The sequence below is a fragment of the Squalius cephalus genome, assembly GCF_949319135.1.
Source record: "Squalius cephalus genome assembly, chromosome: 10".
Taxonomy (NCBI): Eukaryota; Metazoa; Chordata; class Actinopteri; order Cypriniformes; family Leuciscidae; genus Squalius; species Squalius cephalus.
Window position 1 is genome coordinate 4,621,321 of NC_137131.1, and position 13,801 is coordinate 4,635,121.

The 13,801-nt window shown below is 38.5% G+C and overlaps 2 protein-coding genes across 2 annotated transcripts in view; both read right to left on the minus strand.

Moving 5' to 3' along the window:
• Positions 1-5,517, minus strand: part of esyt1b (extended synaptotagmin-like protein 1b) — a 34,576-nt gene extending 29,059 nt beyond the window's left edge. The window contains exons 1-3 of the mRNA XM_079883123.1: positions 4,886-5,517; positions 3,875-3,916; positions 593-727 (exon numbers count right to left, since the gene is read on the minus strand). Coding sequence (XP_079739249.1) covers positions 593-727; positions 3,875-3,916; positions 4,886-5,239 — 531 coding nt within the window. The 5' untranslated portion in view covers positions 5,240-5,517. The remainder of the gene's footprint in view (positions 1-592; positions 728-3,874; positions 3,917-4,885) is intronic.
• Positions 5,518-6,566: 1,049 nt separating this feature from the next.
• zc3h10 (zinc finger CCCH-type containing 10) lies at positions 6,567-13,348 on the minus strand. Its single transcript, XM_079884210.1, has 3 exons — positions 13,184-13,348; positions 10,737-12,037; positions 6,567-8,215 (listed from the first exon to the last, which is right to left on the minus strand). The coding sequence occupies exons 2-3, from the start codon at positions 11,892-11,894 to the stop codon at positions 7,709-7,711; spliced, it is 1,665 nt and encodes a 554-aa protein (XP_079740336.1). The 5' UTR covers positions 11,895-12,037; positions 13,184-13,348; the 3' UTR covers positions 6,567-7,708.
• Between the last annotated feature and the right edge of the window lie 453 nt (positions 13,349-13,801).

The window sequence follows — 13,801 nt, forward strand, 5'->3', positions numbered from 1 at the left end:
AAGAAAAGCTCTGTTGTAGAAGATAAAAATGTGCAGACAAAACTCTAATATAGGACAAATCAGTTGTTTCTTTATGCATATATTATTCCATAACACTGTAATATAGTAGTTTTTTTGGTTAGTAGATTTTAGGTTCATATTAAAGTAATTTAACAACATATTTGCTTGTTCATGGTTCTCTGATGTCGGATAATGGTCACATGACAAACTATCTTTTTAGTACTTTAATTTGACTGTTTAGATTTTTTAATTATTTATTTTATTTTAAATCATATTTTTATGATTTCATTGTTAGCTTTTCATTATCAGCTCATAAACACCCCGCAGTAATAATTCAGTAGCTATTTGTTAATAAGCAAGATTTTCACAGCCTTATGTCCTTTAAATCACATGAGCATAAACATTTCACTCTTGCCTTGACAGGAATATTTGCCATGAGACATCAGATGTGCTTATTCTAACAGAATGCTTGTTCAGACATGTTTCAAGGGCAGTGGAGCCTCTTTTTAATCTCCTATTGTACTGGAATGAGATCTGCAGGAATCTGGAATATTATTTATTGTGTAGCGGTGTGTGTGTTTCCATGTATGACCTTGCCACCAAAGTCTATCTTGGTGAAGCTGAGAGTCTGTAGATGAGTGCTGGAGCCGCGGATGGATGGAGCAATGGTGTCCATAAGCAGCTTCTCCAAATACTGACCAATATATGGCCAGGCCTGATGGATAACCTTGAGAAATAGACAGGAAGAGAAAGAGAATGTCATTTTTATTTGATATTAAAGTCACCATGAAATCAAAAATGGACTATTCTTATTTTTTATGGAATATTGCAGTATTTATTACAACCCCAAATCAGAAAAAGTTGGGACACTGTACAAATTGTGAGTAAAAAAGGAATGGAATCATTTACAAATCTCATAAACTTATATTTTATTCACAATAGAATATAGATAACATATCAAATGTTGAAAGTGAGACATTTTGAAATGTCATGCCAAATATTGGCTCATTTTGGATTTCATGAGAGCTACACATTCCAAAAAAGTTGGGACAGGTAGCAATAAGAGGCCGGAAAAGTTAAATGTACATATAAGGAACAGCTGGAGGACCAATTTGCAACTTATTAGGTCAACTGGCAACATGATTGGGTATAAAAAGAGCCTCTCAGAGTGCCAGTGTCTCTCAGAAGTCAAGATGGGCAGAGGATCACCAATTCCCCCAATGCTGCGGCGAAAAATAGTGGAGCAATATCAGAAAGGAGTTTCTCAGAGAAAAATTGCAAAGAGTTTGAAGTTATCATCATCTACAGTGCATAATATCATCCAAAGATTCAGAGAATCTGGAACAATCTCTGTGCGTAAGGGTCAAGGCCGGAAAACCATACTGGATGCCCGTGATCTTCGGGCCCTTAGACGGCACTGCATCACATACAGGAATGCTACTGTAATGGAAATCACAACATGGGCTCAGGAATACTTCCAGAAAACATTGTCGGAGAACACAATCCATCGTGCCATTCGCTGTTGCCAGCTAAAACTCTATAGGTCAAAAAAGAAGCCATATCTAAACAGGATCTAGAAGCGCAGGCGTTTTCTCTGGGCCAAGGCTCATTAAAAATGGACTGTGGCAAAGTGGAAAACTGTTCTGTGGTCAGACGAATCAAAATTTGAAGTTCTTTTTGGAAAACTGGGACGCCATGTCATCCAGACTAAAGAGGACAAGGACAACCCAAGTTGTTATCAGCGCTCAGTTCAGAAGCCTGCATCTCTGATGGTATGGGGTTGCATGAGTGTGTGTGGCATGGGCAGCTTACACATCTGGAAAGGCACCATCAATGCTGAAAGGTATATCCAAGTTCTAGAACAACATTCCAGACGTCGTCTCTTTCAGGGAAGACCTTGCATTTTCCAACATGACAATGCCAGACCATATACTGCATCAATTACAATATCATGGATGCGTAGAAGAAGGATCCGGGTACTGAAATGGCCAGCCTGCAGTCCAGATCTTTCACCATAGAAAACATTTGAGTCACCCATCATAAAGAGGAAGATGCAACAAAGAAGACCTAAGACAGTTGAGCAACTAGAAGCCTGTAATAGACAAGAATGGGACAACATTCCTATTCCTAAACTTGAGCAACTTGTCTCCTCAGTCCCCAGACGTTTGCAGACTGTTATAAAAAGAAGAGGGGATGCCCCACAGTGGTAAACATGGCCTTGTCCCAACTTTTTTGAGATGTGTTGATGCCATGAAATTTAAAATCAACTTATTTTTCCCTTAAAATGATACATTTTCTCAGTTTAAACATTTGATATGTCATCTATGTTGTATTTTGAATAAAATATTGAAATTTGAAACTTCCACATCATTGCATTCTGTTTTTATTCACAATTTGTACAGTGTCCCAACTTTTTCTGATTTGGGGTTGTATAAATAGTTCATCCGTGCACATCTTTTTATTTTTTTATTCATGTGCCCTCATAATCTTTAATCAAAACCACTTCCCCTCTCTCTTTCATTCACATCTCATCTCTTCTCTGATGACGCGTTTACTGGCATGAGGGCGGGACAACCTGTCACTCACATGAGATCCACCAATAGGAAGCCACAACCATCCAATCAATTCCCCATGGACATAATCAAGCCCCGCCCTACATCTTTTTACATCTCTGACCAATATTCTTTCCTACAGAGTGGAATCAATAAAATTCCTACTAACCCAGTACTTTGATATGTATATACTTTACGGTCTTCAAAAATACCATGGTATTAACCATAATTCCATGTACAAACCCTGTATGTGTATGTGTCTGTGAGATTGGGGGACTAGAGATCTGACGCAGTTCCTTCTGTTTAATGCCCATGTCTGTTCTCTGCTCTCCTTGACGCTGTTTACACCGTGCCATTTGTGTTTGCCTAGTTGCTATAGTGACTTCTTGTTTGCGGATGTTAAGATGTGATAACAGAAGCTAAAGCGCCAGATGCCAGGGCATTTTTTAGATTGTTTCATTACATGTGCAAACCACAGATTTTAGAAATAGCAATGTGACTCATGCACAGACCACATGACCACAGGATACTAATGGGGGAGAGTCTCTGCTGGAAAAACTGCCAGCGTAAAATGTCTGCCTTGTGAATCACTGATAAAGTCAAGCCGAAATATTTGTGTTCTAATGATACGCCGCAGCACTGTTATAACCAAACTACTACTGAAACGAAAAGAAGGATAAATGGTGTCAGGAAGGGATATATAGTCTCTCAGTGAGTGAATCTCAAGAAGAAAGTTCATTTAATCCCAAAATCAAAAAAATATATAATTTTGAATAAATAATATTTTAGTATCATTAATACTAAATGTAATGGTAAAGCTAATAACTTTTATAAGCATTCAATGTATTATGTTGTCTTTTATTATTACTTGATTTTAATTTCCTTTTTTTTTATATACATAATGTAGCCTATACTAATTGTATTTTCTTTAAAGGGGTTTCATCATTAATCTTATGTTATATTATAGTATTTTGGTGCTTATTGGAGTATTATTATTAAGTTTTGTTTTGTTTGTTTTTTTTGCTTTAGAGATGCAAAAAGACATTAAAAATTTAATTTCCTGGAAAAGCATGTATTGCAACTGATCTAATAATTCAAAGGCAAGGAACATATGTTGGTTGAATTAGTGTTTGGTTGAGAATGGATGTGTAATAATAGTATATAAAGCTTTTGTTCAGCAGGCGTGTGCCGTGTGGGTGGTCACCGGCAGCTGTTGTGACATGAGGGTGGAGTCATTCAGTTGATGGGTGGATAAGGAGCACATGGGATTACAGGCTTGATGTTAATAAACAAATGTAAACCTAAACTGTTTGCTGAGTTACCTTGTTTAGCCATTCAACCTTCTCCACATCTGGGAAGTTGACCTGAAATTATAAAGAAAAAACAATAACAGACTTCTAAGTGCAATGACTGTCTATGCTTATGAGCTGTACAACAAGAGGATGTGGTTAAAAAGAAGGAAAAAACAGCACACGCAACCACCTCAGTCTATCATGTGTTTTTTTTTCTTCTCCATTTACAATATCTCCTTCTTAAATAATGCATACAATGTGTAGAATTTGATTTGTCTTGGATAATTTCCCCCCATTAATAACATGCATAGCTTATTTTATCTCATGATAGCCATGAGACATGGCCAAATATAGTATAAACTCTTTTATGGAAGCATACTGAGCACTTGGGGAGGAGATGACAAAGCAACAATGTATTCAGAGTGATTTGGACGATGGGAATTTTGCCAAGTACGCAGTTACTAGTATGCAGTACACCACTTATACAGCGCCACCAACAGGTCTAAAAATGTCCTCTAAATCTGCAGACCACTCCTACTCTTTAGCAGCATTCGGGAATCAGATTCATTCGTTATCGAATCGATTCGTTCAAACAATGAACGGTTTAAAAAAAATGATTCGTTCCAAAGATAAGTAACCGCGAGGCTTTTCTTTTTGTGTGTGTAAAAGAGTTTTTTCTGTAAAATACTGCTGTTTTCACTATGTTGTCGATTAGGTTGCGTCACATATTGTGGTTGTTTATGATTCTTAAATTTAACCCTCCTCAGTTTGACTTAAGCGAAGAGATTTCAAAAGCCGCACGACTCTGATTCATTCAAATGAGCCGATTGGAAAAACAAATCGTTCGCGATTCGGGCATCGCTACTCTATTTTTTTTTTTTTTTGTAGCGAGCGATGCAAATGTGTTTTACATAAAAACACTGAATATTTCTCTCTTAGTATAAATAGAGGTGGACTTATTCGGACGTTATGCATTAATAACAGTGCTGGAGTGTTTATTTTTATTCACCTATCAAAAGACGCACTTTTATGCATTCTTACCCAAGAAGGCAGGTCTCCTCTACTTCTAAATGATTTGGATGATATGTATTCTTGCTCGTCGTTGAGTAACTGTATAGCGGACCTCAGTCTCGCCTCCTTCGCCTCACGAGAATGTTTCCATCCTGCGTAAACCATCATCCCAAACACCACCAAACTAGTGCTCATGCGATAGTAACCAGCCAGGTAAACAGGCAACATGGCAGTGAGACATTTGCCGAAAGTCCATAAGATTGCCTTGGCGTCCAGTAATTTCGTTTTAGGGACGTCCATTTCTCTCGATGAACTGTCCTGGGCTGGTTCAGTCTTCTTTTCCGAGTCCGAGTCATTTTTCGGCCCTGAATCAACGTGCGACATTGTAGTCTGTTGGTTTGAAGGCAAATGTTTTCAAAGTCAAGATACGATTACAAATGCAGCGATTTGCAACTCAAATTCAACATGTGCTGTATTGAAAGTCACGTTGCATTGGCGCATGGACTAGTGAAAATCTGCAGATGAATCGGATGCCTGGTCACTGCAGATCAATAAGTCGGTCAGCCCGAGAAAGAGAAATCGCCCACCTCACAGCTTTTACCCTTCTGGCATGACACTCTTTTTCCTTCTTGCAGTTTGTCTGTCTGCAATCCCTGGCCTGCACCGTTATAGAGGCAGATCACGCCCACAGAAAACGACGCAGTTGAAAAAAGGGGCGAAAACTTTTAGTTGGAAGCTGCAGTAGCAGTTCGTTCTTTGAAAGCTTCTTGGGTCAATTCTTACTAGCCACAATTTAATTTAAATTAAATGTAATGCAGTTCTGATTCCGGCTGAATACTAGATGAATGATAATAGTCTAATTAAATATGTCTGACATAAATCTAATAGTCAAACTAATGTAATATTGTTTTCTACACGGACCGTCCTTGTTATTTACTATAGTAATAATAACTATAAATTAAACATGCAACTAACCCTTAACCAAACCCTATCGTAAGTGCATGCAGTTAATTAATTTTACTCAGTACTACTATAGGAATAGTTATAATCATTCTATAATCTATAATCATTTACTCACCCTCAAGCTGTTTCAAACCTAAATAAATGATGAGATAATTTTCATTTTTAAGTGAACTATTCCTTTAAATCTATAATTACACTGTAACAGGGACAAATTAAATTAAAGTGTAATCGTAATAATTTGCACACAAGGTATCTAATGACATTTTTACTAGTTATAATTCAGGGTGACTATAGCCATGATGAAATTGTTTGACTAAAAATAATAATTTTAAAAATCCTAAACGAATAATTGAACATATATCCGAATGCAATCAAACAAGAGTTTGACTAGTTGCTTGTGACTGTCTAAAACTAACATAAGATATATGGAATGCATATTGGACTGGTGATATAATTTACTTTAAAGAATCTGCAATGCAATTTTGACTAGTCATAATTCCAGTTGAAAATGTCCATAGTGCAATTTTGACCAGTTCACCTGTAAACTCTCCTAACAGAATCAAATAAAAAATAACCTAGGGAAGATTTTAATAAATAAACTGAAAATCTGTAATAAAAATAGGATAATCAATTTATCATTATCCTGAAAGAAATTCCACTTTTTTGGCAATTTTTATACTGCAATTGCCAATTGCGGTATAAAAATTGTCAAAAAAGTGGAAATTGGCAACATATATCCAGAGTGTACACTGACTTGTAAAAAGGCAATAAAAGAATGCAAAAAAGTACTTGCCATAGTAGGTGCTCTCATGCCAGGTCGAGGTCTATATTCATGGACAAGTGACTGACATTAGATTATAGATAATGTTAATCTGAGACCTGCCAAATTAAACATCTGATGCAGCTAACAATACTATGAACAATGGTTCTTTTTGCATGATAACCCTAATAATAAATCCCCCTATACTCTAAATCTGAGAGATCCCAAACCTTATTTGTTATCTTAAAAACATAAACAAACAATGAAGGATGACAGTTCAATTATGAGAACTGATTATGAGCAATATTTCAATGTGACTGTTCATAGGGTCTTCTAGATATAAAACACATACATTGGTAAAAATCAAACATAAAATTAAAAGATATTCTAAAAATAAGAATGATTTCTTCGATAATATTTACACATACAGCACAGGGATTGCTAAGATCCCATTCAGTCCAGATCCGTCTCTGGTGGTCTTATCATCAGTGGACAGGCCATGAGAGTGCAAACAACTAGGACCATACTCTCAACAGAATGAGAAAGCGATCAAAACTAATGACAGAAGTCTGGTTTGATAAGAAATATAATTTTTCATTAACATTTCAGAAAGATACTCACTCAAGATGAGAGAAACAAGACCAATATTCTGACAGAAAAATGCAGTTATTTAGTTTCCAACAGAAAGAAATAAAACACTTTTTTTTCCTTAGTAAGATTTGACAAGAATTAATAACGAAGCATAATGTGTCTGATTCGTTTTTGTGTGTGTGTGTGTGTGCAGAATCCAAATAATCAGTTCACACAAAAACAATTCACAAAACGAACTATTAAAAAAAGTCAAACTAAAACTGACAGCAAATTCACAATTCTTCTGTAGTGATTAGTTGAATAGTTACATCTTTCAAAATGAGTTAATAAATGTCCTGTGAAGTCAATGATGATTTCAAAAGAGTCTTTCCAAGGCAAGAAAAACTGAAATAAGTTCCATAAGTTCGCAAGAGAACATCTGTATTCTATACAGAAATCTGTATGTTCATTCAGTCAAAACAGACCCTTGACCTGAGAAACTTCCCATGGTTTCCAGTTTGCTATTTGTTTCATGTATATATTGCTGAAGTGTGCCCTCATTAATGAGGCATGGTGGTGATCCTCATACTCTGACTGGCGATGGGGTACGTCACCATCGGTGTGGTCGCGTGGCTCATCGTGATGCCCGGCAATGGTTGTGCCATGGACACGGCCACCGGCGCCACCGAAACAGCAACAGGGGCCATTGAAACAGGAGGGGCCAATCCCTGGGCGATAGTCTGAGCGAGGGCGGCAGAGATGGGGTCGGGGTTGAGATGTGGAGGGGGTGCGGAGGGGGGCGCAGCATTAGAAGGAGGGGCGGTCGGTGCACCGGTCGAGGCCACCAGATCTTGTTGAGTGACGGGACGGGGCTGCAGACCAGCACTGCTCAGAGTGGTGTGTGTCTGGGCAATGCCATGGTTGTAGGAACTCACAGAACCAACAGGGGGCGCCAGACTCTGTTCAGACGGAGCCGGGGTGGAGGACAGCGTCATCACTTTAGCCTGGCTTCGAAACTGAGCGTTCTGCTCCAGAAGCACCTCGTTGGTGGCTATCAGGTTGGACACCTTGAAAACAAAAAAAGGAAAGGAAGGAATTTTGAGACATTTAGGATGTGGTTACAGTTGTTTTACATTTTTAAAATAAGTGATTCTGTCACTGATCTTTAAAGGTAGGGTAGGCAATTTCGGACAGGCTAGCAATATCAAGCTAGCTTTGAAAACATGAGATCCCACCCTCCCTTCAGAGCGTCTCCAAAGCCGCGTCTCCTTCAAAACACTTGAACGTGCACAGCAGAGTCTGCAAAGCGTCACGAGATGAGAGACGGTGTTAAATTACCTCATGTCTCAAAGCACATAACATAATGATGAACGTAAACAACTTACAGGTCTCTTACTTGTACCATGTGACTGCTGCAGATTTATTTCGGCACTAATGTGTTGTGTTGAAATAGTAAAGCATAAGTAGAACGTTGCCATCTCGTACGGTCACAACATGGAGTGAGCGCAGCATAAACTGGTTGTTTTGGTTCAGGAGGAACTGTAAAAGCTGCTGTTTGTTTGCGGCGCTCTGTGACTGTCTGTCTTCAGCTCTGCAGAGCCTCATTGAACGCGCAGATGATGTGATGTCTGTGCTAACAGGTGCGCGGAGGTATGGAAATACACACGTTGATAGGCAGGCAGGACATCCTATCATTGCATTTGGACCGAATGCAACGATTGGACGAACATTTTTTGGTCCTGAGACGTCCACAGAAGATGTACATGTTTTAATATTTAGACCACTTCTATTATTGATTGCTATCAGGATGTGAAGAGAGTTTCAACCATTAAAAAAAAAAGTGTTAATGCAAAAATTTGCCTACACAACCTTTAACACAAAAAGCACAATTTAGAGATGAAATATCATTCAAAATGTGTATTATTTGTCATCCATGGAACATAAAAGATCATCTATTGCAGAATTAAAAAGTAACTAAGAAAGTCAAACATGATTTTTAAGTATACTGGTATCAGCCAATATTAACATTATTAATATTTAACAATGCCATTCTTACATTTAGATTATATGCATTACCCTCTCACACTCACTTAAATTGAATCTTTAAAAAAAAAAACTGTTAAATGTAATCTTTAGTAAATGAGTTTTACTTAATCTATTTAATAAAATAGTTTAAATGAAGTATTAGTTTTTCATTCTGCACATTATAATGTTGTGATGCCTAAATTCACTCAATGCATTTAAAATTAGTTTTATAGTAGTTTTATTTTATTTTTAAATTATTTAGACAAAAGAGTACAGAATTTTTATATTGGTGCATCCCTAAAAAGCACTTAACTGTTAAAAACCTAAAACTATTAAAAAATACTTTTTGTTAATTAAAATACAGCTGAAATAAAATCAGGGGGTATTAGATGAAAAATTGGAAATATTGGCAATTTTGAAAAAAGTACTAACATTCCTATAACTGAAATATAAAGACATTCAAATGAAATATAAATAGCCTATTTAAAAAATTAAAAAATAAATGCCAATAACAAAATTACCAAAACTTAAATTAAAATGAAAACTGAAAAAAAAATCTTATTCAAAATATGAATAAATACTATAATAGTTTACAAATAATTACTAAAACACAGCAAAAAAGAACAATAAAAAGTCCATACGACTTTTGCGCTACACCTTGCAATACGTCTGTGTAAGGAACAGACTAAACTTTTTTTTTTGTTGCTAAAAGTCTTCTGTTAAAAGTTTTCAAAATGTATTATTTGATGTCATGATGTGAAACATCACTTGTTCTTGTGTTGTCTGGGGCCGGTTTCACAAAGCTATTTTAGACCGGTCTATAGTGTTAGAAAAGTCTAAAATTTGCTCATAGACTAGTCTAATGCAAGGTAGACTGTTTCACAGAAATAAAGACTGACTTAATTTAGACCAAAAAAATAAGACACCTTACCCCCAGGCTAACTTAGGTCTAAGCCTCTATGTTACCTTGGCAACCATCAGTAACAATCAGTTACATTACAAACAGCCAAAAGAAAAGGGAAAATGGCTCATAATTTAAACATTTATTCTTGCTACTACATTCTCCGCTAAATTTACCAAGTAAAATGTCCTTGTAACTGTTATATTCCTCCAACAAACACATATTTTCCGCTGGGGTAAACTGCACTGAGCGGTTGAATACGCTTAGTCGATCCGCCATGTTTTTTGTTTTGAAAAGTGTCTTATTTTACCCAGAATGCATTGCAGTGTAGTCCTACTTAAGATAGTCAGAGTCTTAAGTGCTTTGTGCAACGGTCTGATTTTGATGTCAAACTGAAGTCTGACTATCTACTATATCTAAGCCATAGTCAAAGTCTATCTTTGTGAAACCGGCCCCTGCTGACTGGTCTTTCACAACAAACCTGGCACAATAAATCGCAGTGTTTGAACAGAATTCGAAGGAAGATTTTCAGCGACTACTACAGTACACAGTTTGCATGGACTATATCCAGAGGACTTTGATGTTGTTATTCCAGCTTGGAGACACTCTGCAATATATCTTCCTTTGTATTCCACTGAAGAAAGGAAGAGTACATTCCCTACCTGTTTCTTAAGCTCCTCCACTCTTTTCCTCAGTAGGGCGTTCTCCTCTTCTAGTAAGCGATACTCTATCGGTCGGATTGGCAGGGTGGTCTGAACCCCCAGGTCGTAATGTCCACTGCTGGTCCCATCGGTCAACCGCAGCCCATCCAAACGCCGTCTCTTCAGCTGGAAGGCCGTGTGGTCAACGGGGGCCTCCACCGGCCCGGCTTCAAACATGCCATTTTCAAACAGGGGGTCGTAGACGGAGCAGGGGCCCCTGTCGTAGCGCCGATGACCCACCGTCCCCATCGACATACAGTTGCTCATCGAGCCCCCACCTCCACCTCCAACCGACAGGCCCTGGTCTCTGCATCCGCCCATGCTGGGACATCCCATTCCCATGTAGTTTCCCACGCCGCCGCCAACCAGGCCAGACATCCCACCGCAGGCCCCACCACCACCAACCGCACCCCCCCCACCAGCGTTCACCATCCCGCTCACGCCACCGGTGACACTCATCATGCATCCCACACCGACCCTGGGCGAGGCTTCGTATTCGTAGTCCTTCCTGACATGTCGGAACTTGCACTTGTTGCCCCGCTGGCACTCTCCTTTCAGGTAGTCCCTGCAAATGGGCACCTCTCCGCGGCTCAACGGGAGGTCGGTCGGAGACAGTCCCAATCCGGCTGCCACCTTCCCCCTGAGCCGAAGAGGAAGCTCTCCGGTTTTCTTATAATAGTCCTCGTCTTCCTTCGAGCCGTGCACGAATCGGCAGTTGGGGCGCACGCACTCTTTGTTCTGATGGTCGTGGCAGAAGATGAACTCATTCTTCTGCACACCCAAGTCAGGAACCTCATTGAAGTCTGGATGGCGGAAGCGGCAGCGTTTGCCGCGCTTGCACACGTTGCGCAAAAAGTCCCGGCAAACGCCATCCGGTCCCAAACCGCCGCTGGCTCCGCTGCAGCTGTTGCCGTTTCCTAATGCCCCGCCGCCTCCCATGGCCCCAGGACCCCCGTTACCCCCCGTGCAGCCCGCTGATCCGCCCACCACCGTCACTCTACCCTCTCCTACACCTCCACCCAAACCTGTCCCGCCTCCTCCCTCGTCCCCAGTGCCCAAACCGCTCCCGCTGCCACCCCCGCCGCCACCTGCCAGGTAGGTGCTATCCCGGTCAGGCATGGCGCTCGGCCCAGCGGGAATAGAACGCTGCGCTCATGTGGGTGCCAGAGAGATGAAGGTCATACAAGGGTTCAGAGTTATAGTGTAAGAAAGACAAGAGCTCAGACCGAAGGCAAATGCAGATCACAGCTCCACCTGGGCACCTGGAAATATCATACAGACACAATTAAATATTATTCCAGAATCAACATTATATAATTCAATTTATTCACAATGAATAAACAATTTTTACTTTCTTTTTTTGTGTGTGTGTGTGTGAATTTTGAGTAAAAATAAATGTTTGCATTTGGCCATACTGTTCTCTAAATCAGGGGTTCTCGGATGTCGGTTTGTGGTCACATGAGATGCAGGTAAAAAAATTCAATATTTTGTCTTTTTAAGGGTTTTATTTAAAAAAAAAAAGAATTATTTGAAAATATTTTTTTACATTTTATATTTTTATGACTGAATACATTTTTAGCTTTTCACCACAAACCCCAACTCTAGATATATCTGCATTGGTCATTACAGAAGACATATATCAGTTGGCAACAACAAATTTCAGATGCATCATTATGGTGTTTACGAGGCAGTAGTGCATTGATATTCTTCAAGCATTTTATGTCCAATCAAATTTTCTGCAGTTAAATCAGCCTGAATTACATTACATAATGGATGCCGCTTTATTGTGTAGACCTCAGCTTTCGGCATGCCATACATGAAAACATGAAACTTTATAGATTTTGAAATTAAAGCCATGCAGCACCAAAGATAAAACTTTAATGCTATTATTTTATATATTAAAATTATATTAATTCTACATATTAATTAATTCCTTACCAGCATTAACAATTCCTCTTGTAAATGCAAATATTGATACAAAATATAATGCTGCTGCAATATGCATTATGTATAAGGCAATAAAAAACCTTGGATTTATTTAGTAGCACCATGCTTTGCATTTTATATATATGAAATTATTCATAATTTTAAATAATAAAATTAAACGATTAGTTTTCCACCTAATATCTAGTCTCTTATACAACAATTGCAACCATTTGTTTACTAGTGCTGTCATGTCAAATATTGTGGGGCGCCATATACTCTACTCGATGTGCATGTCATGTAGTGTTACAGAAGTAACCAGATATAGTTGACTGCTTCTTTTCCACATTATTTTAAATAAATATGCAATATTTTATATTTAATCCACAGCACATATAGTAAAACATGCTCTCTGGCACAAAGGCCTGGACAACGCGCAGAGCGCAACGATAATAACCTAAAACCAGTATTACTAGTAAACTCACCCAACTGCAACCAGTCGTATCAGCGAGATTAAAGAAACGGCATCTGTACATTACTAATTACACGCATTATGCATGTACTGGCTGTGAGAAAGATTACATTAGAACATAAGTTGGTCCATGAACAACAACTTCCGCTGTTCTCGTTTGAAGCACTTCCTGTGCGGTAGAACACTGGGAAAATGCACTTCAGATTAAAAGGCTTCAAACCACAAAAATACTATGGTACAGTGATGATGCTGGAATCAGTATAGTGCTCCAATGTATTTCTAAAAATACCGTGGTATTACCATTATGCATGTCCAAATGTCATAGTTACAAGAGTAAAAGTAAAAAAAAAAAAAAAAACATTTTGTATGCACCTAGTGGCATTATTCCACTAAACACATTTATAGACAAGTACACTTAAAATGCAACACGGTGCAATATTTCTTGGAAAACAGAGAAGAGCAAAGTCTGACAAAACACATGCAGCAAATGTGAATTCTTATTTCGGCTAAAGGTCAAAAGTATAGACAAATTTCATGTTTAAGTGCCATTAAACAGTTTTTTATGTTCTTAAAAGCAAATGTTAAGAAAACGTTAAATTACAACAACAAAAATCCAACGTGTTAGGAACAA